The following is a 25,221-nucleotide window of genomic DNA, read 5'->3' on the forward strand; positions in this document are numbered from 1 at the left end:
AATATTCTATTATTTATCTTAATAATTGTTGATTAAAAAATTCAACAAATTACATAAACAAATATCCAAAAGCATTGAATTTTACCAAACACTTTAATAATGTGAGCTTACTCTTATTCTTCTATCTGACCCAATCTGAGCCGTAGACTCCGCCGCCACCACCGTACACGTGGCACATATCACGGCTTCGGAGTTGGGCATGGCTATCAGCTTCTTCCCACTCTTCCCGTGAGAATAACTTCAGTTATATAAAAAAAATTCAAAATCCACCCATTGGTATGCACCAAATCGTGTGTAAAGATTTTAAGAGGATAAACTTTATAGTATGTATATATAATAATTAAAATAATAAAAAAGCAGACATATGAAAAAGAAACATTGGGGTAATGATTGAGTTCATGGGGTGTTTGTTTAATGTAATAAAATATTCACATGAATAGTGTTTCTTCTATCAAGGAATCAATCATTCATCACCCGCTCATAACATATATTTTGGTCTAATCATTGACATTTATTTATTATGCATGTTTTTCAAAAATATTACGAATAATTTCAATAGAATACATAATTAATTAAATTTCTTGAATCTATAAATTAAATGGTTGTATTACCTTCTATGATTGGCCAATGGCAGGCCGGCCATTGGCCCGGCCTATGAAGTCAAATGTGGGCCTAAATCGGTCTAATAATAATAATAATAATGGATAAAATCAAATTTAATTAAAATTAAAAAAATACATCTCCATTTTATATTGAGTGAATAAATTTGAAAATACATGCATGCAAACTACTTGTATATAAGAGTAATGCTAAACAAATTGAATAAACTTCTTTAAATCACTTTTTGAATGACATAAATGCCAACAAGTCATTATAAACCCTTAAATTTAAAAAAAAAAAAATTAAAATACTATAAATCTTTAAATCTAAAAACTTTAGAATCTTAAAATCAAATACTGTAAATCTTGAAATCTTAAATTCTAAATATTAAATAATAAAAATAAATAAATTTTTTTAGAAAAAAAATGATGAGAAAAAAAAATGGAGTAGATGATGAGTCCGTGATGTCACGCAATATAAATACAACATTGTTCTTTAAATTTCGAGCCGGTTTGAACCGGAGTTGGTTCAAATCCGGTTCGGTTAGCCGCTGTGCAAACCGGACCGAATCCACGGTCTCTTGTCTTCGTCTGTAGACTCGGGGAGAAGCACAACAAGAGCATGCGTGCTCTCACGCTTGCAGCATTCCCCATGAGAAAGACCCGCTCTTTGCTTCGCTCCACGCCTCCGTCTTCATCCTTCTCCTCTCCTTCTCCTCCGCTCTTCTACCACCTTGCCCAGCTTCCCCTCCTCTCGCATGGCCTTCGCTTCCGTGAACCCTGGGGATGATTTCTTCTGGATTTACTCCCCTAATCTTCGGGTTTGTTCTTCGTTTCTCATTTAATCGATTTTATTATTGTTGGTTCTGATTTTGATGATTGTGATGTGTTTCTGAGTGGTTTTGTGTGGATTTGGTGGTGTTTTTTATTTTGAATGTGTTGGTGATTCGAGATTGGCGTCTGAGTTTTTTTGGAAAGATCCTTTCTTTGTTTGATTTTGAATGAGTTGGTGATTCGAGATTGGCGTCTGAGTTTTGGAAAGATCCTTTCTTTGTTTGATTTTGAACGAGTTGGTGATTCGAGATTGGCGTCTGAGTTTTTGGAAAGATCCTTCCTTTGTTTGATTTTGAATGAGTTGGTGATTCAAGATTGAATTTGTACTTTCGGAGATGGGGAAAAAAGAAGTAGAAGAAGTTTAGGGCAAAGTTGAATTGATTTGGAGTTGATCTCTCTCTGATTTTGTTGTGAGCAGGGATTCCAAGAATCAATTATTTGGAGATTCACACTTGGATTGTGCTGGTATTTGCTCCATCTATTCGTTACTCTTGTGCATGCTGGGTCATCTCTGATTCATGCACTAGTTTGTTATAGCATCTCGAGTGGTTTGCTGCGAAAGTACTGGAATCTGGACTTGAGTAATCTTAAATATCTTGGCATTGTTGTGGATAGTGAACAAGCGAAGAATACTGTAAAAATTAAGCGGCTTTTGCACTGGTTATCAAGTACTGGAGTGAAGAATGTCATCCTCTATGACATGGAAGGTGAGCATGATGCTGAGTTTAAGCCATGGTTGTTTGATTATCAAAAGTTTACATGAAGTAACAATAGCTCATTTATCTGTTTGACAATTTTTTATTGAAATTATGACTGAATTATTAGCAAATATTTGGATCATTATGGCTAAGGCCAAATTTTTTAGTGTTCATGGTTGTGAAATCTCTAGCATCCTGGCTGATATCTGTCATGAGATGGGTAGTCACATAATACATGGCTCTCAGCATAAGTCAAAATCAATCTCAAGCGGTTTAGGCAATGAATTAAATTGGTGTTTATCAGTCAATTGTGCAGGCATGTATTCCTTAATAAAAGCATTTAGTTTACAAGCACAAAGGATGCATAGTTGCTTTTCTTCGATTTGGTCATAGATTTTCAGTTGTGAACTCTAAAAAAATCATCTGTTGCTCCACTGTTGGCTCCTTATTGGCTAGTGGTAGAGATGCTGCAGTTCAATTGAGTTCCAAGATTAAGGAATCAAGAAGCAGGGTTGGATATTTAGCTTGAACGCTCTATTGGCCTCAGCTAGAGGCAGCTCATTCTAGATAAAAAGTTTTCCTAAAAGAGTTTGCAACAGTAATATTCATGAAATGCTTATTTGTTTTGCGTGGACCTAGCAACAAAGAGCTTGTGCTGTCATTGAAAATCTTAATTAATTTCCTAGTTGATACAAGCATTGTCAGTGATTATGATGATGAAGTTAATATAGAATTGGTTTTACGTAACAGATACATATCAGACACTTCTTGTTCATTATTATATGTCAGCGCTTTTCTTATTATGCCATTCATATAAACTGAATGATATATTTTGTTTTAATGGAAAATAGGTTGGCTATTCTTATGTGATCTTGATCTATATTCCTGTTTAGGTGTGCTGAAGAAGTCAATTGGATCTGATCATAGTTCCAGTGATTCAAAGAATACACATTTTGTGAGTCTTTGACCTTGAATTTTTGTTTTACCTTTTCTGTCCATGTTAAATCTGGGGGCATTGCATTTTATGACATTGTTTTCTGCAATTCTAGAATAATATTTCCATCATTTGGAAATCAAGCATCACTTTACATTAAGGGTTCTAATTTTACTTCTTGATCAGGAAGGAATGGTGATAGAATTGCTTTCTTTTTCTGATAATAAAGAAGGTGTTGCTAAAGCAGCCAGTTTCCTGTGCTCTAAATACTTGAAAAGCAATCCTGCAGTTTCAGATAGGGTTGAGCCAGTTTTCACCGAAGCTGACATGGATGATGCTTTAATGGCAGTGGGTATGTACTTATTCTAACCTAACTGATTTTTCACATTTCGTGACATGATTTCTTGAACTAATATACTCCATATTTTAGGTTGTGGAGGACCAGAACCTGATCTCCTTCTTGTTTATGGACCTGCTAGATGCCACTTAGGATTTCCTGCATGGAGAATGCGATATACTGAGATTATGTGAGTAGTTTATGATGACATCATTAATCTTTTCTTATATCTGTTCCCGAGGACTAGTTTACTTATCTAATACATGAGACTTTTACATAGCATAGGATAAATCCTTCACCAATAGAAGCTACAGTTATGTGGTGTCATCTCATGGAGGCCGTGGTTTCCAAACTAATAATAAATTCATTTGGAAAAAATCTTGGTAAGGAACTCAACCCGATAAAATTCCATCCATAGGCAGTTCCCTGGGCCATGTTTTTCTTTTTGTATTGAGGAAAGCAAGTTCGTCTCCCTGAATATTTTCAATTTCTGAAGATGAGCTCTACACTTCTTCCAAATCCACAAAACATTTGTTATGATTTAGCTTTGCCGCTGCTTTGGTAACTAATCGTCATGAAAGACAAGGTTGCTAGTGGGATTTTAAGCAAAAAAAGGTGACTTTGAGGTGGACTAATGAGAGCTAAAAGGTTGCTCGACCTAGAAAGAGGAACCATTTGGCAAACATAGATTAGTCAGTCACAATGAAAATATTCATAGACTAATCAGTAATTTACCCCTTTTTATATATATATATTTCTCTGGGTTATCTACAGATAAAAGAGTGTCTATCTTGCTTTTTTTCGATATGGTTCAATTTCTTGTAACCAAGTGTGGTTGTGGTGCTTTCTGTTTTGCAGACATATGGGTTCATTGAAAACCATGAAATATGGTGCCATTTTGAAGGCCATTTATGATTTTTCAAAGAAACATCAGAATTATGGTAAGCAGTAGTATAAATACTAAAATTCCATTGATCACTAGAGTATGAAAATATAATGCAATGCATTCCTGTCTGTTTATTAGGTACATGATAGAGATGATACGATACTTTGCCTGATGAAGAATACGGTGATCACATGGATTGGAAAGGAGCAATGGGGTTCATTTGTCGGCGCACCCTTTCATTAAACTCGAGATTAAAGATGAAGGCAACTTATGTTTCTTTTTCATTTTATGACTGTTACTTACAAATAGTGAAGTTATCACACGAAAGTATTAATTTTTATGATAGTTCAACTGATGTTGTTCATCATACTACCAGATCAAAGATGTACACAAGTTTTGTGTACAAGACTATTTGAGACCAAGAATGATATTGTTCTCTTTCACTTTGATCAAAATAGTAAACCAATCAAACTGTTGAAAAAGTTTTAAGTTATAATTTATCCAAAGTATTCAGCGATAGTCAAATATATAAGGTTAAAGTTCTTTGAGTCCTTGGTGAGTTTTGTTCTGAACAAATTATACATGTGGTTCTTTTGCCCTTGATCCCTCTTTTTGCAAATAATTCTCATCATCTACACATCTTATGTATATATCAGCATTAAAGACAAACAAAACCCAGAAAATACTTTTTACATCAGCATAAAATGGTAAAATGGTAAATTGTGTGCGCAAGGGAAAATTTTTTTACTGTTCCTATGGAATAATCCATTATTCAAAATTCAGAAATCTTTTCAAAAAGAAAACTCATGAGTATATGTATATAACCGGTATTCAAGGGGACATTTGTAAATAAGTTATCTACAAATGTACATTCTCAACACCAATGTCCCCTCTCAACTGTTAGATTTGAATCAAATAGTTAACATCATTCATTCTATGAACCGTGTTTAAAAAACAGTGTTTTTTTAAAACAGTGCGGTATCAAATGTGAAGAACAGTACTATTATAAACAATAATACAATAAAAATGAAAATGAACAATATTTTCATCTCAATCATGCGATCTTCATAATAGTAAAAAAAATTAAATCTCATCCATCCACTTTTATTTACACCCCTCCTATTCAGATTGGTCATCTATGGACGCTCTACACACATCCGCAGATGACGAATAGCCAAATATATATATATATATATATATTACTTTCCTCAACATATAAGCTCTCTGTTCTTGCTGGAGGACCGGGACCAATGCAGCAGTTACAATCACAAAGGAATGAGGGACTTTTCTAAACTTGAGCATTTTTCGTCTACTTCTCCTTGCTTGAACCACTTGTTTCGAATAAAATAGACTAATGTTGATGTTTGTCGGTTGCCCGATCAGTATCAGTACCGCCTCTCTGACTCTTGATTCCCGGAACACTAGATACAAAATCAGAGCTTACTTGTTGTTCCCCAAACCGAACAGAAGATCCAGGTGGGACATTCTGCACATTGATTTGCCATGGATGGATGAATCTCTTTGAAGATGAAAGAGCCGCACTCTGGGATGTTGCTCTAGAATTGCTACCAGTCTTCAAATCTCTATCAATCTTCTGATCACATTCAGATAACATTGACTTGTTCTCACCTCCATTCTTCTGTGCAGTAAATGAAGCTTGTGTCTGCCAGAATGCTACCTGATTCAAGTCCCTCGATGATGAAGGAAGGCGTCCATGAGGGTTACTTTGGTTCTCCATTTCCTCTTTGACTTTCACCTGATGATCACTCTCCATAGCATCCAGAGCTTTACTTGATTTCGGCATTTCCGGTTGCTTGTCTTTTTCTTGATGTGGAATCGGGTGAGGTATCTCAACAATATCTGATTTAGAAGTGGATCGACCTGAGCTGATGGCAGTCATTGGAAAAGCCTTCTCAGGAGGAACAGCCGGTGTGTAATTAGGGGGCAGCAGATCATCCCAGTTCTCTAACAGTTCCTTGTAGACTTTGCGAAGAGTGACCTCCGTGAGACCGGTAACCTTACAAATCTCAGCTTGTGTTTTGCGCTTATCTTCTAGTTGGCATGCTAGGTATATAGCAGCAGCAGATATGCTGATTGGGTTCCTACGAGTGCAGAAACATTTATTGACGACAACTTCTCCAATATGCGCTGCAAGTTCCTGTGACAATTACATAAATAATGAGAGAAGCTCACTCATGACATTCATGGAGGTCACAAGAGTGAGTGATACCTGAGCGGATTTGTTAAGCTGAAGAAGAGTGCAAAACCGTGGCATGTGAACTGCTATAGAATTGCTGTTGATTGGCTGGCTGAGTTTTAAAGCTTCACCCAAGATTTTAATATACTTCCCAATTTCCTTCTGTGGGAGGTTGCTTGCAGCAGAAATTTCCTGCAAGGGAATAAACAGGACATATTAAAAGTCATCATGGGAAATATTCTAAACTTGAAGGATCTTGTTATTCAAAATTTAACACAGATAATAGTCCATGTGCATCACTATTCTTAGGGCCAGGACGGAGGATTATGGAGAATTCCTAATACAAACTATGTTTTGGTAGCATGTGGGTGTAAGACATTCAGAAATAAAAGCAGGAAAACCGTTTCTCAGGTTTCTATCTGTCCTGCCAAACAATATCTTTGGACATTTGAAGTTCAGAAACTATTTCAATCCACTAGATCGTTAGAGAAAGTCCTCACTTAATGAAATTTGCAAAATCATGACGGCATAAATTCAATAACCAAAAATACCAACCACCAGTATGCTTCACGACCACAATAAACTTTATATTAAGATCTTCAATCAGTCAATCAATATCTAGTTCTATGCCAATCCGGACTAAGTGAATTTCCTTTAGCTAAAGTAAGCCACTAACATCCCAGCAAACAAAATGGTATGAATAATACATGGTATTCAATCCCATGAATATCTAGATAGTCCAACTAATTCAAAAATAACAAGTCACCAATAAAAAACAAAACAAAACAAAGATCCAAGAACATCAGCGTAGAGGTAATCTGCCAAAACACACTAATTATGTTCCTCCAGTCCCCAGTATCACATTCTACCCAACATATCTCAAACAAAACAAAACAAACAAACAAACAATTCTAGAACATCAATGACAGAGGTACTCTACACAAAAATATATAAATGGTTCACCCCCATCCACAATATCACATTATATTCCACATAATTAAGAAAACACAAAAACAATTCAAGAACATCAGCAACAGAGGTAATCTGCCAAAACACAGTAATGGTTTCCCTTAAATCCACAGTCTCATATTGCATCCCACATAATTGGAAAAAAAAAATAATAATTCAAGAAAATCAACAACAGATGTAATCATGTAATTTCGATAAAACACACATTCATGTTTTGCCTCTAATCCCCAGTAGAGCATTATCTCTCACTCATGAACACCAAAGTTGGAAAAATCAAGGTTATTCCTAGTTCTTATTCCAAAAAAAGAAAAAAAAAACAGGTTTTAGATATATTTTCTTTGTCTGAGATTGACGACAAAGATAATTTTTATCTTTAAACCCTAGGTTAGATGCCTTCCAACTGTCCACATAGTGGAAAACACTCTAGTTACCAACAGAAATCAATATCAGTCTCAAATAAATGCTCTCTTTCTGTGAACAGACCAGAATTCTTTGGATGAAGTATCAGCATTGTGAATTTGTGATAAACCACAATAGAGTGCTCTCTACAGTGAATCTGATAAAAATCCAATCCCACACAGCAATGGAACATTTAAACTAAATACCAACCAGAAGATAGATTTCAATCTCTCATTTGGATGAAAAAGAAGCTAAATTTGACAGGTGAAGAAAGCGCACAAGAATCAAAACCTTGCATCAATGGAACATCTAAACTAATCATCAACCAAAAGATAGATTTTAATTTCTCATTCAATGAAGAAGAAATAGCCCATTCTGGTGCGAAAAAAGGGTTCAAGACTAAATACCAACCAGAAGATATATTTTAATCTCTCATTTCTATGAGAAAAGAAGCTAAATTTGACAGTGAAGAAAGGGCACAAGAATCAAAACCTTCAAATCAATGGAAAATCAATCTCAATCCACACACCAAACCAAAGATTCAATTTCTAATTTGGATGAAAAAGAAGCTAAATTCGGCAGTACCTGCAAGGTGCGGGGCTCCTGCGCCTCACGAATGGCCTGGACGAGGGCAGCGGTGGCGAGAGCCTCGACGCTGCGATTCCTCAAACAAGTAGCGGATGAGCAATCGCGGAAGAGCTGGAAGGCGTGGTCAGCAATATCGCGATCAAGGGCGAGAATGGACGAAACGTCGACGATCTGGAGGTACGCGCGGAGGTGATCAAGAGAAACAAGGGGATCAGGAGAGGGATCAGTGGGTTCAGCAGCAAGAGCTCGTTCGAGCTCGGCGAGAGCGCCGGAGAAGGAGGAGGCGGAGCGGGCATTCACCGGGTGGGGCTCAAGGGAGAAAGCGGAGAAAGCGGTGATGAATCCAGTCGGGTGGAAAGGGTCATCGTCGGCATCACCATCGCCGCCATGGATGGATTCATGGAGAGGGGGAAGGTCGGGGAGGACGAGAGGGAGAGGGGAGTCGGTGGCGCGAAGGTGGAAGAGAGGGTGGGAGTACGACTGGCGTTCCTCGACGACGCGGCCGCAGGAGCAGCACTCGGTGATGCTCCGGCCGGAGGCGGCAGTGGCGCAGCGGCCGTGGCCGCCGGGGCAGTAGGGGCACCGCACTGTCCACATCGCCGGAGCAGTCTCTGAAGAAGAAGATGATGAAAAAAAAACGGTGGTTTTGGTTTTGTGGATTTTTTAGGGGTTTAATGAGAATATGTAGTTTTTGAAGGGGCTTTTCTGCATAGAAACATTAATTTAGATTTTCATTAACAAATTAATAATTTATTTAGATTCTCATGTATCACTCATTTTTCCATTAGAACAATTTAAAAGAAAAGTTTTTATTAGACTTAGAAAGAAACACATTATATATATATATATATATGGAATACGTCATATGAACATCCGTAGTTAAGCACAGTAACTATTTTAGCTAGTTATAGTGAGTGCTAATTAGTGTTATTAGGGTTCATTAGTTTTAGTTTTTAAATTTTATAGTTTCTGTAAGTCTAATAGGGTTGAACGTTTGAGATTTGTTCAAATACTATACACAAATTGATTGAACAGTTTAGATCAAAATACCATCCATCTTATTTTTTTATTGCCACTTTTTATTGTTCTACTATTTATAACTTATAAGCACAGATGATATTATTCATTACACAGCACAAACTTTGGATTAAAATCCAATGGTTAAAAAAACCAAGACATAACCTAGTAATTTCTTACCTTGCTTGTGTTTGAGAAGTTTTAAATTCAAAACCTTTTAAACACAATGAAAAAAAAAAAAAACAGCATATTACTAATGTGTAAAAAAATAAATAGATAAAAAATAATCCAATAATTGATATGAACTTCCACAGATTTTGAATCTACAGAGATTTGTATATATCTTTAAATTTTTAAATTTATATAATTTAATTTTATTCTATGAAAATCATTAAATTATTTTTATTAAAAGAACACTTTCTTCCTTGAATTAAGTATCTTAAATATTTTTATTTTAAACTTAGTTATATTAAAGATATGGTAGTAATTAAATAGATTTTATAAATAATTATAATTTATAAAAATAGATTTTATGTTTACTTAATAGCTTTATCGAATAATATACTCCCAATTTTATATCCAAAAATCTAAACTCTAAATATTATAAAACCCTAAACTTTAATACTTATATACATATATCAAATTTAAAATTATAAACGGAAATAAGTGTAAATTTTGTAATTTTTTTTAAATATATGTAGGTAAAAAAAACTTAAATATCATTTTTTTTATTTTTTTTAATTAAGATGACAATTTATTTATATAATAATAATAATAATAATAATAATAATAATAATAATAATAATAATAATCGTTATCCTTCTATTTGGCCACCACTCCACTCCGGATAGCGCGAGAGCTGCGCGCATCACCATGGCCGCTTCTTCCTCTCTCTCCGCCACTCTCGCCTTCCTCCCTCTTCGCCACTCCTCTTCCGTCTCTCCTAACCCCAAGCTCGCACTTGAGCTCCCTCTCCACACGCCCGGCCCCAGGTCTCTTCCTAGTATCCGCTCCCGCGCGCCCTCTTCTTCTTTCCGCGTCTTCGCTGCCCCGGAGGTTGTTGAGTCCCAAGGAAACCTTGGATGCTTTAGAAGGTTTCCACTGAATTTGAGGTTTGGTGTTTAGTTGTGATTTTTTTTTTCTCGTTTTGTCTTGGTTTTTGGTGAAAATGGCGTTGATTGAATGTGAATTGGGTGTTTTTTTATGTGAGAAGGTTGCAGGAGATGAGGTTCCGGAGCCATCTGTTATTATCAGTGATGCTGATAAGGTATTTTTATTCTAATTGCTTGTAATTTTGAGAAAGATGCGTGATTCTACTTCTTCAAAATTCCATCTTTATGTATTTCTGGTTTGCTCTGTTTTTGTTCTCTTTCTAGTTTATTAATGTTGATTCGCTGTGTTTATTTAAGTAATTTAGTGAATTTTTGCTGCAATTTTCTCTTTTTTTCTTTTGCCAAAATGCCATCTGCAACTTCAGCTCTGCTAAGGTACTTGTATGTTCTTTATCAGAATTAGGAGAAATCTTTGTAAGTAGTAGTCTCAATTTTTATGTTTCTTTTCTTCTATTTTATCTGTAAATTTGAGCTTGTGAGTATTTTTGCGGTGGTTTTACTGTAGCATTATGCCACTTCTTTATATTAGTCTTACCTTGCTACCGAATTCAGTTTGTATGGAGAATGTCATGCATACCTTAGCTTCTCTTCTGGATCAAGATTGTCCCTTTTTGTTGGTTTTGCTTTAGTTTCAGGCTTCTACTAAGGTATGCCACTTTTTCTTCTCTGAAACATGTTTTCTGGCTGTGGTTTGTTTTAGATATCTGTTAGAACTTCAAAGACTTTTTAGCAACCACATAGAAGGAGTTGCCTTTTCAGATTGGATCTTGTTTCCCATTTTCCAAAAGAATTCCTTTGATCTTGAATGCTTATATTTGGTTACTGAATTGGCTATATTGAGTTGAACTTGCTGGCACTGGGAACATCTACTTTCTCTATCTCAATTCCACCTCTAGTTCATTTAAGTCTTCAGATCATACCCTTGGCTTTGTTAATGATGCTGCTTAGTTTCATTCTAGGGCACTATCTCTCATTAAGAGAGTGCTTTGTCCATGTCAGTTGATAGCAAAGGCTTCAAAACATGAACGGGTTTTTTTCAACTAGTGATTATTTTGGATTCTTATTGCCTTTTCTTTTAATACTAATCTACTTGTGGTTTATAATGTTTCTCGAACAACTTAAATGTGTCATTTTTAAAACTACATATTGTTTGAAGTGATGGCCCTTTTTCCCTTCTTTCATACTAATATTGTCATAATTGATTGTGGGGGACAAATTTCATAAAAAGCTAATATGTAAATGCACTTATATCCTATCATTCTCCTCCTCCTGCCTTCAGTTACCATGATTATGTTAAGTACCATCAACTGCCCCTGAATTTTGTGTCATGTCAAGTCTGTAATCATTCATTTTTTCACTCTTGAATTAGCTTCATGTCTGAGTACTCCTGGGATTGTAGCACGTTGGTCATATTTACATCCACTATTTCTGTCATTTCATGTCTAGCCAGCCCTGAGCCATTGAAAGCTCCTACATGTAAATAGTACTACTGATTTTTTTGATCCAAATGAGGATGCTTATAATTTTGAAAGCAAATTTTCTGTGACTAACTAATATCATCTAGAATTCTCATTTCACTCACCATCTGAACCCACTGTGAACAACACCCAAGCTTCCCTTGTCTGCCAATTAACATTGAACAATATTTTAGGAACCACAAATTTACTCATTTTGATTGTGTATATATAAACTTGAAAAATACTAGCTCGAAAGGTATGCAAAATTTTTAATTGACATTCTGTGAGTTGGGATCATATCAAAGGAGCAGGTTTTGTTCACCATTTGACAATTAGACTTGCTAAAATATGTGTGTAGATAAACATGTTGGTGTGGAATGTAAGTATTTTTTTATCACTTGACTATGTGCTTTGTTCTTCATGATTTCATATATATGCTTCCTATTGTGCTGTTAAAGAATATTGCAAGTGAAATTCCACTCCTTAGTAACATTATACTACTATAATTATTCCATCACTTAGTAACAGTATACTGCTATAATTCAGAATCCTTTGGAATGGAACACATTCTAGATATTTGTCTTAATAGCATAATGTGCATCTTGCACTTCTCTATGTATGTTCTCAGTGTCAGTTGCTTGGGTATAATGTACCTTCCATTGTTTATGACTGTATAAATGGTATGATAAATAGTATTTCAGAGAGCTCCCAAGCAAATGTCCATATTCAATAAATCAGAGGTTCCTTTATGCTGAGCATGTCTAATAGAACCAAGGGTTTGTTCCCTGTTATTTTGGGAGCAGTGTTGCCTATATTTACCACCTCTATTTCCGCACAACACTCATGACCATGTCTCAACACCTCTAATTAAACTTCTGTTTTGCTCATTAAAACTGAAACAGTTGAATATGGACCATTTGTTTGAATCTTTGCTTATGTCAACAACATTCATACATGTTCCTGTTTTAAATATTAAGAGAGTAGCTAAAGGCTGTGGTTAGATTTCTGCAGATGGTTTTACATCTATCATGACAATCTCCATGTACTCTCTGTTTATCTATACTTACCTCTCCAGTGCTTTAATCTCAATGATGTCGTGCTTCCAATGAAACTTATTCCACCTTGAATCAAAATATGAATTTTCTCCATGCTCGATGTTAATTGCGCTTTCATGCCTATATAAGCGTCACATGCAATTTCTTCTTCACTACTTGATTGTGAATTTGCCATGCATTTTATTTCGGTGGCAGTTTCTGTGTGTGAAATCTTTTTCCCTGTGAAAGGCTTAGTTTTACAATAAGCACAGACATGCTACAGTTGGAACCAGCTAATTATATATATTTATATTGTTATTTCAATTCCCTTTTGTGTAACATGCCTGTGTAAGAACGACATGCATTATGTGGAGCTTATAATGAGCTTGTATGTTTTTGCTGGCAAGGAACAATAAATAAAGGGTATTGTGCTATTTATCTGCCAGATTTCAGTGAGAAACACTTAATACTGCTTATTCTCCTGCCTGATTTATGGAGTCTATAATTCATTGCTTGTGTAAATACATGATTATCCGTTTCAAGAATCTGCCTTTACTTGCTCTTTATCTTTGAATTCACAATTGTGAATAGTCAATCAGTGTTGAGAAGGTAAGTTTGCGCAGAAATCAGAACAACAGTTACCCTAATCCTTTCCCTGTCCCAGTTCAGACTTTATGCATCTGCTACTAGATATTAGCTGCACCAACTAGAACCAATTGACATAAAAATGTTTGTAGTTGTTCTGGTCAGGAATACATTTTCTGGTTGCCACAGTTCTTGAGAAAATAAGATCACCCTGTAAGATATGAGTTGTCTTTTATTTGTTCTCTAGTTCAACAATTGACTATGGTGTAATCTTACCAGCTAGCCCCCAAGCAAAAGATTAGGATAAAGCTGAGGTCGTACTGGGTACCCCTGATCGAGGACTCATGCAAACAGATCATGGATGCTGCTCGGACCACCAACGCCAAAACCATGGGCCCTGTGCCATTGCCAACCAAGAGGAGGGTATACTGTGTTCTCAAGTCACCTCACGTCCACAAGGATGCGCGGTTCCACTTTGAAATCCGAACACATCAGCGCTTGATTGATATTTTGCACCCGACAGCCCAGACAATCGACTCTCTAATGCAACTCGACCTCCCGGCCGGAGTCGATGTGGAGGTTAAGCTCTAATCTTAATTATCAGTTAAATCTTTACTTGTATTTTTCCACCTGTTTTTGCTATGTTACTTGTATTCTGTCAGTAGCTGACACTAGTTTTTGGCATGTTCAAAGACCTCACTCAGAAAAAAAGACCGGCATTTTTATTCCGTTAATATAAATCATCGTCGTATCTTGGGAATTTATAGTATCATCCAGTGTATTGGACATAGATATAGGCATGTTCCATGAAAATATCTATGCTTATTTTCGACTTACAAAAAACATTAGATTTCAAACAATACAGAGTTTCTTCACATTTTGATCTCGTTTTGCTGGATATAATGCTGTGTTTGGATGTTGTTATGATTATAACACATGAGTTATTCATTATATCTTTGTATCAATACTTGTATCGCAATAATAACATCATCCAAACAAAACATAGAAAGAGTATATGGTGAAGTTAGGTTTGTTTATTTATGTCGATTTTTTCATTTAGTATCGATAATTGTTCATATATGCAAAGTGGCAAATGCTCGCGTACTGATTATGTTGTTTAATCAGACAGAAATTAGTGAATTATATGGTTACAATTATTGAAGTATTATAAAGATATCCTGAAGATTAGAGAATGTACATTCCCTTTATACAGTGATGAAAAAATAGTTAATTAATAATTAGGTTTTTTTCTTTTTTTCTTTTTTGTTTTTACATGCATACCCTTACAAAACTTCATAATTACATAATAATGAACTTCTCCTTGCTTTCTATCAAGATATCTACAAACATTTTATTTTTTAATTTATATTTATAAATTTCTTTTAACAAAAATATGGACAAGTCAAATCATGGACGTGCATAACAAGTTATGTTACTCCAATTATTTGTGTCTTCTAAATAGGAATGGATTAGTGTGCATAGATCAAAGTGCTTGTTGATTTGCCACATCTTCTTTTGTTATATTATTAGGGAAAATGAATTATAAGTTTTTGAAAGTTTTTAAACATCCTAAACATATCTTTTGACATTTGAATTTGTCAAGCAGCTTTTTTTTTTACAGTTTATTTTTCAATCCATGCAACTCATTTCATCAATTTACTCTATCTTACAACGTATACTTTCGCTTAATATGTATAATTTTTGTTTAATATTGCGTGTTTTTATGTAACTACATAAATGTTTACTTAACATATAATATCTTTTTATTTAATATTTAATCTTTCATGTTTAGTATATGACATTTCTATTTAATATTATCTGTTTTTTTAAAAAAACAGAGCATTTTTGTCAATGTTAGTTTTTTTAATAATAAAATGACATAAAACTACGTTGTAAGAAAAAAAAAAGGGACATTTTATAAATACTCAAACTCAGTAATTTTTTTTTTTGTGAATAATAAAATTGTAGAGAGACTATTTGTTTATTATTATTATTATTATTATTATTATTATCATTATGTGAAAGTAATATACACCCGACTAAACAGTTAATTTTTAATTTTTATTTGCCACTTTATCCTGCCATTTTTATTTCACTAAACGCCAAACATGCATTTATTTATTTATTGGGATAAAGAACATGCATATAATTTAATATCACTATTATTGTCATTACTAGGATTACAAACAGCAATTTGTTTATTTTGAACATTATCTACATTTATTATAGTGATGAAAGATTTGGCCATATTTTTTGGGTTTCAGACTCAATCAAACAAACAAGTTTTTGACTCCTTTAATATTTTATTAATTTTCTTATAATAATAATCCCTGTTATTTGGGATAATCATGTGAGCAATAAATAGAATCAAATTACCATATTATTTAAATTACAAAAGAAATTAAAATTAAGGGCTTTAGATCTTATGATTTTGATTATATCAAATTAAGAAATTAAATTAAATTTTTGTATATATATAAAATAATTACTAAAAAAATCTACCTGTATCTCACTTCTGAAAAACCAGTTGGAGAAAAAAAAATAATAATAATAAATAATAATAAATAATAATAATAATGATTAAAAAATTTATTTTTCTAAAATTTTTTTGATCAAATAAACACAACTCAAATTTGGAACTTTTGCCTCAAAAAATTACTTTCTAAAAGTATTATAAACTTCAATAATTATTCACAGTGAATATTTCTTAGCTTTTTTTTTTATTTTCCACATTTTTTCCCCTATCAAGAATTATCTCTTTTGCAAACATGAAAATATATTTTTATTTAAAAAGTCACGTCATTAAATGATGTAACACTTAAAATAAAAAAATAATATATTGGAGGCGAAAAAATAAGGAAAAAAATATAATAAAATTGAAAACCAATAATTGAAAGACTCAAAGTCAAATAAGTCTTTGAAGTCTAATCCTCTTAAAAGACGGATTAAGTAACAGTTAGCTTCTTAATCTTTATTTTTTTTTTTTAATTAGTCAAATGTTTGAACGCGTAATCACAAACGTCACTCAAACAAATAACTATCCAAATTTTAACAGCCAACTGCTTCCCATTTCCCATTATGCCCATGTTGACTGCCACAATTCCCATCAAGTCCTGGTCTCTTTGATAACTGCCCATTGGATTTTGTTTAGGGGTATAACTGTCTTTTCAATAAGTCTGCGTTTCCTTCACTTTGGCTATCGTTCATGTATCAATTGACAAATATACCCTCCATCTTATTTAAAATAAATGTTACTGTTCAATGTGAGCATTAAGAATAAAGAAACATATATCATTACAATTATAATTATGTCAAAATATAGCCCCTACAAACTATTATTATTATTATTATTATTATTATTATTATTATTATCATAAGACATAAACCAACTATAAATATTTATGTAAAAAAAATCTCTACTGTCTTTTATAAGGAGAAAATAATAAAAAAAAAATCAAATTTAAAATTTTTTTAATTTTTTTAATAATTAAATTACATAAACAAATAAAATTATTATATATTTGAATATAGTACTAAAGTGGTGGTTTCAGATTCATAGTGTTTACTCAGGCTTGCCACTTGAACCCCGCATCCACATGTGAGGATATAGGGTTAGATGTTTAATTTCTGTCTCTGTGCATGCCCTTATTACGTGGTTTATCTATTTTATAAAAAAAATATATTACATAAACTAACGTTCGATTTTATATTTTGAGTAAGACACGAACACAAATTAAGTAGAAAATTCAATGTCTATAAATCAAAAGGTAACTGGCATAAACTCATCATACTAATTTTGATTTAATAGACATTTATGATAAAAATTTTATTTACATGGTTATAATTAAATAAAACTTCCTAATATTCACAGTCAACTCAAAATTATGACTCTAATTTTTTTTAAAAAAAATTGGCACATTTTAATTTCTTTTATTGTTATTTTTAAAATAGAAACCAAATAAATCCTTTGATTTTTCTTAAATGCAATCTTAAAATTAAAATTCTAAAAACAAAGATAAAAATAACAATTAATTAATTAAAACATAAAAATCCAAAATTCAAGGGCAAAATGGAACTTACACATTAGGAGAATGTGCGGTGTAACGTCAGGTGTTACATCATAGCTTTGTTCGCATTTATCTTCTTTTGACTGTCTATTTGCATGCAAACCCTCAGAAAATATTTAAAATTAAAAATTAAAAATAATTACTCAAAAAGCTTTCCAATTATATCAAAAATGTACCTTTTCAAATTGGAATTCAAGAAAAATATAAAAGATTCATTTTGGTTTTTGTCTTTTTCTCATGCTGGTGAACACGCGTAGTTTGTACATATATGATATATTATTTTCATTTTCAATATTATTAAAATTTAAGAAAAATTAAAATCAAGCAAAGTATAAAAGACTTATTTTGGTTTTTGATTTCTACATGCTAAAGCATGCAATTAGAGAATTGTATAATACCTGAATTGGTCCCTCCTGAAGAGCCTCTTCCTCTTAATCTTCTCCTCAACAATCAACTCCACCGGGACATGGTCAGAGAGAGGATAAGTGTGGCAAAGCAAGAGCTCTGGTCAACGGGAAATCTTCCTCCCACTCTGGCGAAACTCAAAACCGATCGAGCATGGCGAAGGCAGGAGTATGCTGCCCGTTGGACCATGTAAACCTCCTCCCAGCTAAAGAAAGGGATTTCTCTAAGTTCCAGCTGATTGATGGCATCGACGAAGTCACGTTGCGCCCTCAAATTACCTGTGTCTCCAAGCCTATCGTCCCCCCAAAGAGTCACATTGAAGTCCCCTCCTATAATCCAAGGAACGCTCCATTTTTAACCTAACTGCTGAACTTCTCTCCAAAATTATCTTCTCAAATCACTGGCATGAGGCCCATAAATATTGACTGTTGCCCAGGTGAAGCCTGTGTCCCTCCTTCTAAACAGGACTGCAACCCCAAAATTCCCAACACATGACTCAATATCCTCGACCAAGGCGCTGTTCCAGCCAATCAAGAATCCGGCGGCAAGACCTTGGGCTTTCTTACTTACCCATTTTCTCAGCCTTCCAGCCCAAATCTTTCTTAAAGCATTATTGGAAATGGACTCCAGTTTTGTCTCCTGTAACATAATGATATCAATCTTCTCCTGCTCAATCAGGTGCCGAACCCATCTCCTCCTTTCCGGTCCTCTAGGACCTCTGACATTCAGGTAACAATGATCATGGTTTTTTTAGACTCCTCGACTCGCAGCCTCGCTACCGATCGCCTCCCTATCTGCCGCCATCTGCTTCAGAAGCTCTATAACTTTGAATTTCTCTTCCTCTTTGAACCCAATATGGAACCCATAGAGGAAGAATTGGACGGTCAAAACCGGGTGTGAAAGAAAGACGTTGAAGGGGCATGGATGAAATCTCCATGTAAAATCCTTACACCTACGCACAAACTCTATGTTGTCCTTCCCCCCAGTAAGCCAGCCAATAGTACCCTAAAGAAGTTCTCTTAGCTAGCGCATGTCTACTAATGTGACCATCGCATGCTCCTACATGAGTTTAATGAATGGTTTGTTGAGTCGTGTCATCACATCTAAGGCAAGCATTAGAAGTCTTTTGCTTGACACCTATAATGCAAATCATCAGTGAAAGACAACATGGATGTCTTAGCTACTCCCGGTACGAATCATTGTTCAAAAAAATGTTTGGCGAATGGATTTGAGATGCAAACCCTCAGGCTAATTTATTAAAATATTGTTTTATTTTTAATTATTTCCTTAAATGCGCATTTCGTAATTATTTACGAAATGCGCATTTTATATTTATTATTTTTAAACAGACTGGTCCCACTCTAATTTTTAATATTTAAATTTAATTTTTTTAAAAAAACAGAGGGGCTCGTTATTTTTAATATTAAGTTTTTATTTTTAAGAACTGCGGGTCCCGATAGTTTTTTTAAATTAAAAACATTTTACATTCAAACCCTTTATAATTTTTCATTAATTTTTCTTATAACTTATTTTTTTCTCACTTCTACTATGTTATTTTTTTACTTTCACTAATTATAACCGGCTGTTAATAATTTAAATAATTAAAAAAATGTTTCTATAAGAGCCATTGGATGAAATTGGTACCTACCACATTCATGAGAGCCATTGGATGAAATTGATCTTAGCCATCCATTTTGTTGGGCTGGAGCTCATATAAACCCTCCAAATTCTTTTCTAAAAACACACAAGTATTTTCTATAAGAAAAAAATTATCAATATAGTAGCTCTTCTTTAAAAATTTTTGTCATTAGTAGTTTTTTTATTTTCTTGCAATGTTATTTTTATTTTTTACATTAAATCTAGCAAAAATTCATATTCTCATTATATCGAACGAAGGAGACAACCTTGGTCGAGAGGAACACGCACCAAGGCCCGAGAGGAACTCTTGACGAAAAAAATAAGCTTCCACTACGGTTTCGCTAGTTACTCAATTTTGATCAATGGACTCAGGTATGTTTTTTTTATCCGTGTTAACTAGTTGACTTTCATATAAGCTTCCTCTTTTTCTTTGCTTTTTATTAAAAACATTTTTAATTATTTACCGAATTACGAAGAAGTGAGAAGTAATTAATGAAAGTAAAAAAATAACATAGTAGAAGTGAGAAAAAATAAGTTATAAGAAAAATTAATGAAAATTATAAGGGTTTGAATGTAAAATGTTTTTAATTTAAAAACTATCAGGACCCGCAGTTCTTAAAAAAATAAAAACTTAATATTAAAAAAATAACGGGCCCTCTGTTTTTTAAAAAAATTAAATTTAAATATTAAAAAAATTAGAGTGGGACCCAGTTTGTTTAAAAATAATAAAAATATAGAAATGCGCATTTCCGTAAATAATTACGGAAATGCGCATTTAAAGAAATAATTAAAAAAAAACAATATTTTAATAAATTAGCCCAAACCCTCATAAATATTTAAAATTAAAAATTAAAAATAATTACTCAAAAAGCTTTCCAATTATATCAAAAATGTTCCTTTTCAAATTGGAATTCAAGAAAAATATAAAAAGATTCATTTTGGTTTTTGTCTTTTTCTCATGCTGGTGAACACGCGTAGTTTGTACATATATGATATATTATTTTCATTTTCAATATTATTAAAATTTATGAAAAATTAAAATCAAGCAAAGTATAAAAGACTTATTTTGGTTTTTGATTTCTACATGCTAATGCATGCAATTAGAGAATGGTATAATACCCAAATTAGTCCCTCTATTTTTTTCTCTTCTTTTTTAGTCTCTCCACTCAGAAATGCTCCTAAGTAGTCCCTCTACTCTTGAAAATTGGTTTCATTTGTAGCCCTTCTACTTTTAAAAATAGGCTAATTATTTAAATTTGTATTTTTTAAAATAGATGGACTAGATGGGAAGAGATTAAGGATAGATGGACTAAATTGGGTCATTTTTAAGAGTAGAGAGATTAGTGAGGTGCATTTCTGAATAGAAAGACCAAAAAGAAAAAGAGAAAAAAAGTAGAGAGAACAATTCGATTATTATACTATTAGAGAATAAATGATAATTATATTTTTAAATTTTTAATTTAAAATTTAAAAAATAAATAATATATTTTATAGGAATATTAAAAAAAAGAAAAAAATCAATACATCCAACACTATAAGCATATTAGCTTCATTAGTAGTAAATTTGAAATTTCCGTGAAAAACAGTGGTATTTTAAGTAAACAACCAGAATTCTTTTTATATCACATCACTTGTCTTTTGTAATCAATTTTTTTTATTTTATATTATTTTTTGAAGTTTTCAATAATATAATTTAATTCATTTAAAAATTTATCCCTTCAATATTTTTATTCTAAGTACACCATATAAATACAATAATTATATATAATGAATAGAATTCCCGATAAAACCATAATAATCCAAAAAAAAAATTTCTCTATCAGATGAAGAAATATTAAAACTAGAAATAGAAATGGTAGAAAAGGGACATTTAGATGTCTATGATACATTAGAATATGATAAAAATCATAACTTAATTGCTCATTACAATAGCATAAATGCCCAAGACAAAGAAGTAAAACCACTTCTTAATCTTATGGAATCAGGAGTAGGCAGCCATAGTCCCTCCCAGAACCCTTCCACCTCACACCCTACCGGAAGCAGTAGCAATACACCGCTTTATGGAACATCTGTGTCAGCCCCAAGTGGACAACCTAGTCGGATCCCTTATAATACTTATAATCCCGAAAATGATATCTCTGATAGAAATAGACCTAGAGGACGAAGATTGGAGTTAGAGACAATAGATAGAAAATTACTCATAGATGATGGAAGATTATTAAACCTAACAGCTCATGACCCTCAAAAATTACATAGATATGGTATCTATGTAATTTTATTCTTATAAATATTTATAACTAAAAAATATATAAATAATATATGAAAAAAACTACTCTGTCCTTTTTACTTCCCATTTTAACTGATTCATACCTATTAATAAATTGATTAACATAAGTTATTGTCTTAAATTTATAGAAAATTATATTAATTTTTCAAAATTACCCTATTAGAACCCTATCAGAATTTTTTCATTAATTTTTTTAATTATAATTTAATTATATCTTTTATTCGCCCTATCCTCTCTCTTACCATAGTAGTTTTAGTTTTTTCCAAAAAATATTAAAAAATATAGTACTCCAATATTTTAAAAATAAAGAGTAAAATTAGAAAGGAAAAAAAACTATTTAGTGTCTCATAGATTTGCTAAATGGACATATAAAAAAAACTAAAACTTCACAAATTAGACAAGTAAATAAGACCAGAAGGAATAAATAATAGCTAAAATGTCATAGAAAATTTTAAAATAAATAATTAATTAATCGGACTCAATCACCCATTTTTATGAAAATACTTTTAAAAGTTAATAATAAAACCAAGGAAAAAAAAAACACAAATAATTACTTTCTTGTGCGGGTGAAATTCACAAAAATTCCTTATTTTTAAGAAATAAATTAAAAAAATTAACCCTCTTCTCTTTCTTCTTTTATCTCTCACAAATCCATGTTATTTTTTATTTGTTATTTTCTAACATCAAAAAATATTTATTATTTTTTTTTAAAATTACCCCAATACTCTATTCAATTCTTTTTTTAAAATTAAATTTAAGTGAAAAATGTGAAGATATAAATTAAAGATAATTTTAGAAAAATAGTAATTTTTTTATAAAAATTTATAAAATAACTAAATTTATTGATATGTGAGATTCAGTTAATAAAAAAGAACGGAGGAAGTAATAAATAAGTAAATAAATATATAAAATAATAATAATAAAACCAAGGGGAAAAACAAATAAATAATTACTCACTTGTGTGGGGTGGCATTCACAAAAATTCTAAATTTTTAAGAAATTTTTTTTTAAAAAATATATATATATATATAGGAAAATAATAATAAAACCAAAGAAAAAAAAAACAAACAAACAAATAATTACTTACTTGTACGGAGTAAAATTCGCAAAAAAATCCATACTTTCAAGAAATTTTTTTAAAGTTTATTTATATATATATAGAAAAATTATAATAATACCAAGGAGAAATAAATAAAAGAAAGAAAGAAAGAAATAATTACCTACTCGTGCGAGGTGCTATTCGCAAAAAAATTCCATATTCTTGGGAACATTTCATTGAACGCCATGCGCCCGCCCTTTCGTTTTCTCCATACGAACCTTCTCACACAAGCAACTCACTTCTCCTTCTCCTTCTCTTCTCCGCATCACTCTGTCATTATCTCTATAAATACCATCCCATCCATCAGCTCATGCTCAAACCCTAAGCTCTTCCCTCTATGTCCGCTTCCCTTCTCTCCTCTCCGATCATCCGTGAAGTTCACCGCTCGCCGGCGACCCACCTGAGATCCATAATGGCCACCTGCGTCGACAACCCTCAGCCAAAGCCGACGATGAACCATCTATGCATGAATCCAACCCGATCCAAGATCGAAGACTCACTCTATAGGTACGTTGCCCTCTCTCGCCCTGGCTTGCAGGACCTCGTCTTCTCCCCTCCGGCATCCCCCGCCGGCGATGAAACCTGGGGGAGAATCCGGGAGGAGGCTAGAGAAGACGCGGAGATGGAGCCGGTTCTGAGGAAATACTACGAGGATTCGATCTTATCTCATGGATCGCTGGAATCGGCGCTGGCGAGGCATCTAGCGACGAAGTTAGGGAGCGAGATCGGGAGTGATGTGATGGAGAAGGTGTTCAGAGAGGTGCTGGAGTCGGCGCCGGAGGTGGGGAGAGCGGTGAGGGCGGATCTAAAAGCGGCGAGAGATCGAGATCCGGCGTGCACGAGCATGGCGAGATGCTTGTTGTACTACAAAGGGTTTCAAGCGTGCCAGGCTCACCGGATCGCGCATCGGTTGTGGATGAAGGGGAGGGTGGCGATGGCGCTGTTCATCCAGAGTAGGGTTTCGGAGGTGTTCGCGGTGGACATACATCCGGCGGCGAGGATCGGGGAAGGAGTGTTGCTGGATCACGCGACGGGAGTGGTGATCGGTGAGACGGCGGTGGTGGGAGAGAACGTGTCGATCTTGCACAACGTGACGTTGGGTGGAACGGGGAAGGTGGGAGGAGATCGGCATCCGAAGATTGGGGATGGGGTTTTGGTTGGTGCGGGGACGCAAATACTAGGGAATGTGAGGATTGGGGATGGGGCGAAGATAGGGGCGGGATCGGTGGTGTTGAAGGAGGTGCCGGAGAGGGCTACGGCGGTGGGGAATCCGGCGAGGGTGGTCGGAGGGAAAGCGAAGAAGGAGAAGGAGGAGATGCCGGGAATTAGTATGGACCATAGTTCTTGGTCAGATTACGTCATTTAGGTACGTTATTTATATTTTTATATTTATATATTATATAAATGGACATATCACAGTGTCTATATATATATATATGTATGTATGTATGTATGATTTATGTATGTATTTTCTTCAGAGAATCGAAGTTTTCTGAATGAAATAAAGATAGAAGAGTTTTTTTACTTTTTAATTTGTTTTTCTTTTTTATTTTGTTTGATTTGTTAGTGTGGTTTGATTTTTTTTTATATTGGTGTATTAAATGAATGGTAATTGATTATGTGTGTATATGTATATATGGAGTACGTAGAGGGAGAGGGAGTTGATGGTTGATTTAGTTCGAATTATTTTTATTGTGTTTTTAAGAAATTAATTGCAATATGTTTGGTGAGAAAACATTTATGTGGAGTTGCGTTATGGTATAATAAAAACATTATTTTTTTAAAATTTTTTTTTTTTTCTAAAAGTAGGTAATTTATAGTTAAGTCACTTATTCAAGTAGTTAATGGTAATTTAGAAGGTTGTGGAGTTAATACTTTAATATTGTTATTTAAAATTATTTTAAAAAATATAAATATTTTTTTACAGAGATTTAGTGTCAAAAACTTATAAATTAAATATATTTATTTAAATGATTAAATTTTATGATGAAAAAAAAAATAATGGTTTATATATATATATATATATATTTTATTTTTTTGGTATTTGAGTAGAGTCCTAACTCACCATAAAAGCAAACG

The 25,221-nt window shown here is 33.4% G+C and overlaps 4 protein-coding genes across 4 annotated transcripts; 3 read left to right on the forward strand and 1 right to left on the reverse strand.

The window, feature by feature from the left end:
* The first annotated feature begins 1,211 nt into the window (after positions 1-1,211).
* LOC120255836 (dehydrodolichyl diphosphate synthase complex subunit Nus1-like) lies at positions 1,212-4,735 on the forward strand. Its single transcript, XM_039263608.1, has 7 exons — positions 1,212-1,420; positions 1,852-2,140; positions 3,025-3,086; positions 3,252-3,417; positions 3,496-3,592; positions 4,261-4,343; positions 4,427-4,735. The coding sequence occupies exons 1-7, from the start codon at positions 1,358-1,360 to the stop codon at positions 4,432-4,434; spliced, it is 768 nt and encodes a 255-aa protein (XP_039119542.1). The 5' UTR covers positions 1,212-1,357; the 3' UTR covers positions 4,435-4,735.
* A 537-nt stretch (positions 4,736-5,272) lies between these two features.
* LOC120255855 (plant-specific TFIIB-related protein 1) lies at positions 5,273-9,073 on the reverse strand. The gene is made up of 3 exons (XM_039263639.1): positions 8,439-9,073; positions 6,519-6,677; positions 5,273-6,446 (listed from the first exon to the last, which is right to left on the reverse strand). The coding sequence occupies exons 1-3, from the start codon at positions 9,036-9,038 to the stop codon at positions 5,640-5,642; spliced, it is 1,566 nt and encodes a 521-aa protein (XP_039119573.1). The 5' UTR covers positions 9,039-9,073; the 3' UTR covers positions 5,273-5,639.
* A 1,200-nt stretch (positions 9,074-10,273) lies between these two features.
* On the forward strand, positions 10,274-14,415 carry LOC120255839 (30S ribosomal protein S10, chloroplastic). Its single transcript, XM_039263611.1, has 3 exons — positions 10,274-10,577; positions 10,672-10,725; positions 13,926-14,415. The coding sequence occupies exons 1-3, from the start codon at positions 10,332-10,334 to the stop codon at positions 14,235-14,237; spliced, it is 612 nt and encodes a 203-aa protein (XP_039119545.1). The 5' UTR covers positions 10,274-10,331; the 3' UTR covers positions 14,238-14,415.
* An 8,950-nt stretch (positions 14,416-23,365) lies between these two features.
* Positions 23,366-24,675, forward strand: LOC120255835 (probable serine acetyltransferase 1). The gene has a single exon (XM_039263607.1). The coding sequence runs from the start codon at positions 23,480-23,482 to the stop codon at positions 24,506-24,508; it is 1,029 nt and encodes a 342-aa protein (XP_039119541.1). The 5' UTR covers positions 23,366-23,479; the 3' UTR covers positions 24,509-24,675.
* Positions 24,676-25,221: the final 546 nt, after the last annotated feature.

This window comes from Dioscorea cayenensis, unplaced genomic scaffold (assembly GCF_009730915.1).
Source record: "Dioscorea cayenensis subsp. rotundata cultivar TDr96_F1 unplaced genomic scaffold, TDr96_F1_v2_PseudoChromosome.rev07_lg8_w22 25.fasta BLBR01001216.1, whole genome shotgun sequence".
Taxonomy (NCBI): domain Eukaryota; kingdom Viridiplantae; phylum Streptophyta; class Magnoliopsida; order Dioscoreales; family Dioscoreaceae; genus Dioscorea; species Dioscorea cayenensis.

Excerpts from the sequence above, each read along its gene's own strand:
- LOC120255836 (XM_039263608.1), top strand. The coding sequence starts at position 1,358 with ATGGCCTTCGCTTCCGTGAACCCTGGGGATGATTTCTTCTGGATTTAC. Across the intron at positions 3,087-3,251 it reads ATTCAAAGAATACACATTTT|GAAGGAATGGTGATAGAATT; the intron begins GTGAGTCTTTGA and ends CTTCTTGATCAG. Across the intron at positions 3,593-4,260 it reads ATGCGATATACTGAGATTAT|ACATATGGGTTCATTGAAAA; the intron begins GTGAGTAGTTTA and ends TCTGTTTTGCAG.
- LOC120255855 (XM_039263639.1), bottom strand. The coding sequence starts at position 9,038 with ATGTGGACAGTGCGGTGCCCCTACTGCCCCGGCGGCCACGGCCGCTGC. Across the intron at positions 6,678-8,438 it reads AGGAGCCCCGCACCTTGCAG|GAAATTTCTGCTGCAAGCAA; the intron begins GTACTGCCGAAT and ends ATTCCCTTGCAG. Across the intron at positions 6,447-6,518 it reads AGCTTAACAAATCCGCTCAG|GAACTTGCAGCGCATATTGG; the intron begins GTATCACTCACT and ends TAATTGTCACAG.
- LOC120255835 (XM_039263607.1), top strand. The coding sequence starts at position 23,480 with ATGTCCGCTTCCCTTCTCTCCTCTCCGATCATCCGTGAAGTTCACCGC.
- LOC120255839 (XM_039263611.1), top strand. The coding sequence starts at position 10,332 with ATGGCCGCTTCTTCCTCTCTCTCCGCCACTCTCGCCTTCCTCCCTCTT. Across the intron at positions 10,578-10,671 it reads CACTGAATTTGAGGTTTGGT|GTTGCAGGAGATGAGGTTCC; the intron begins GTTTAGTTGTGA and ends TTATGTGAGAAG. Across the intron at positions 10,726-13,925 it reads TTATCAGTGATGCTGATAAG|CTAGCCCCCAAGCAAAAGAT; the intron begins GTATTTTTATTC and ends TAATCTTACCAG.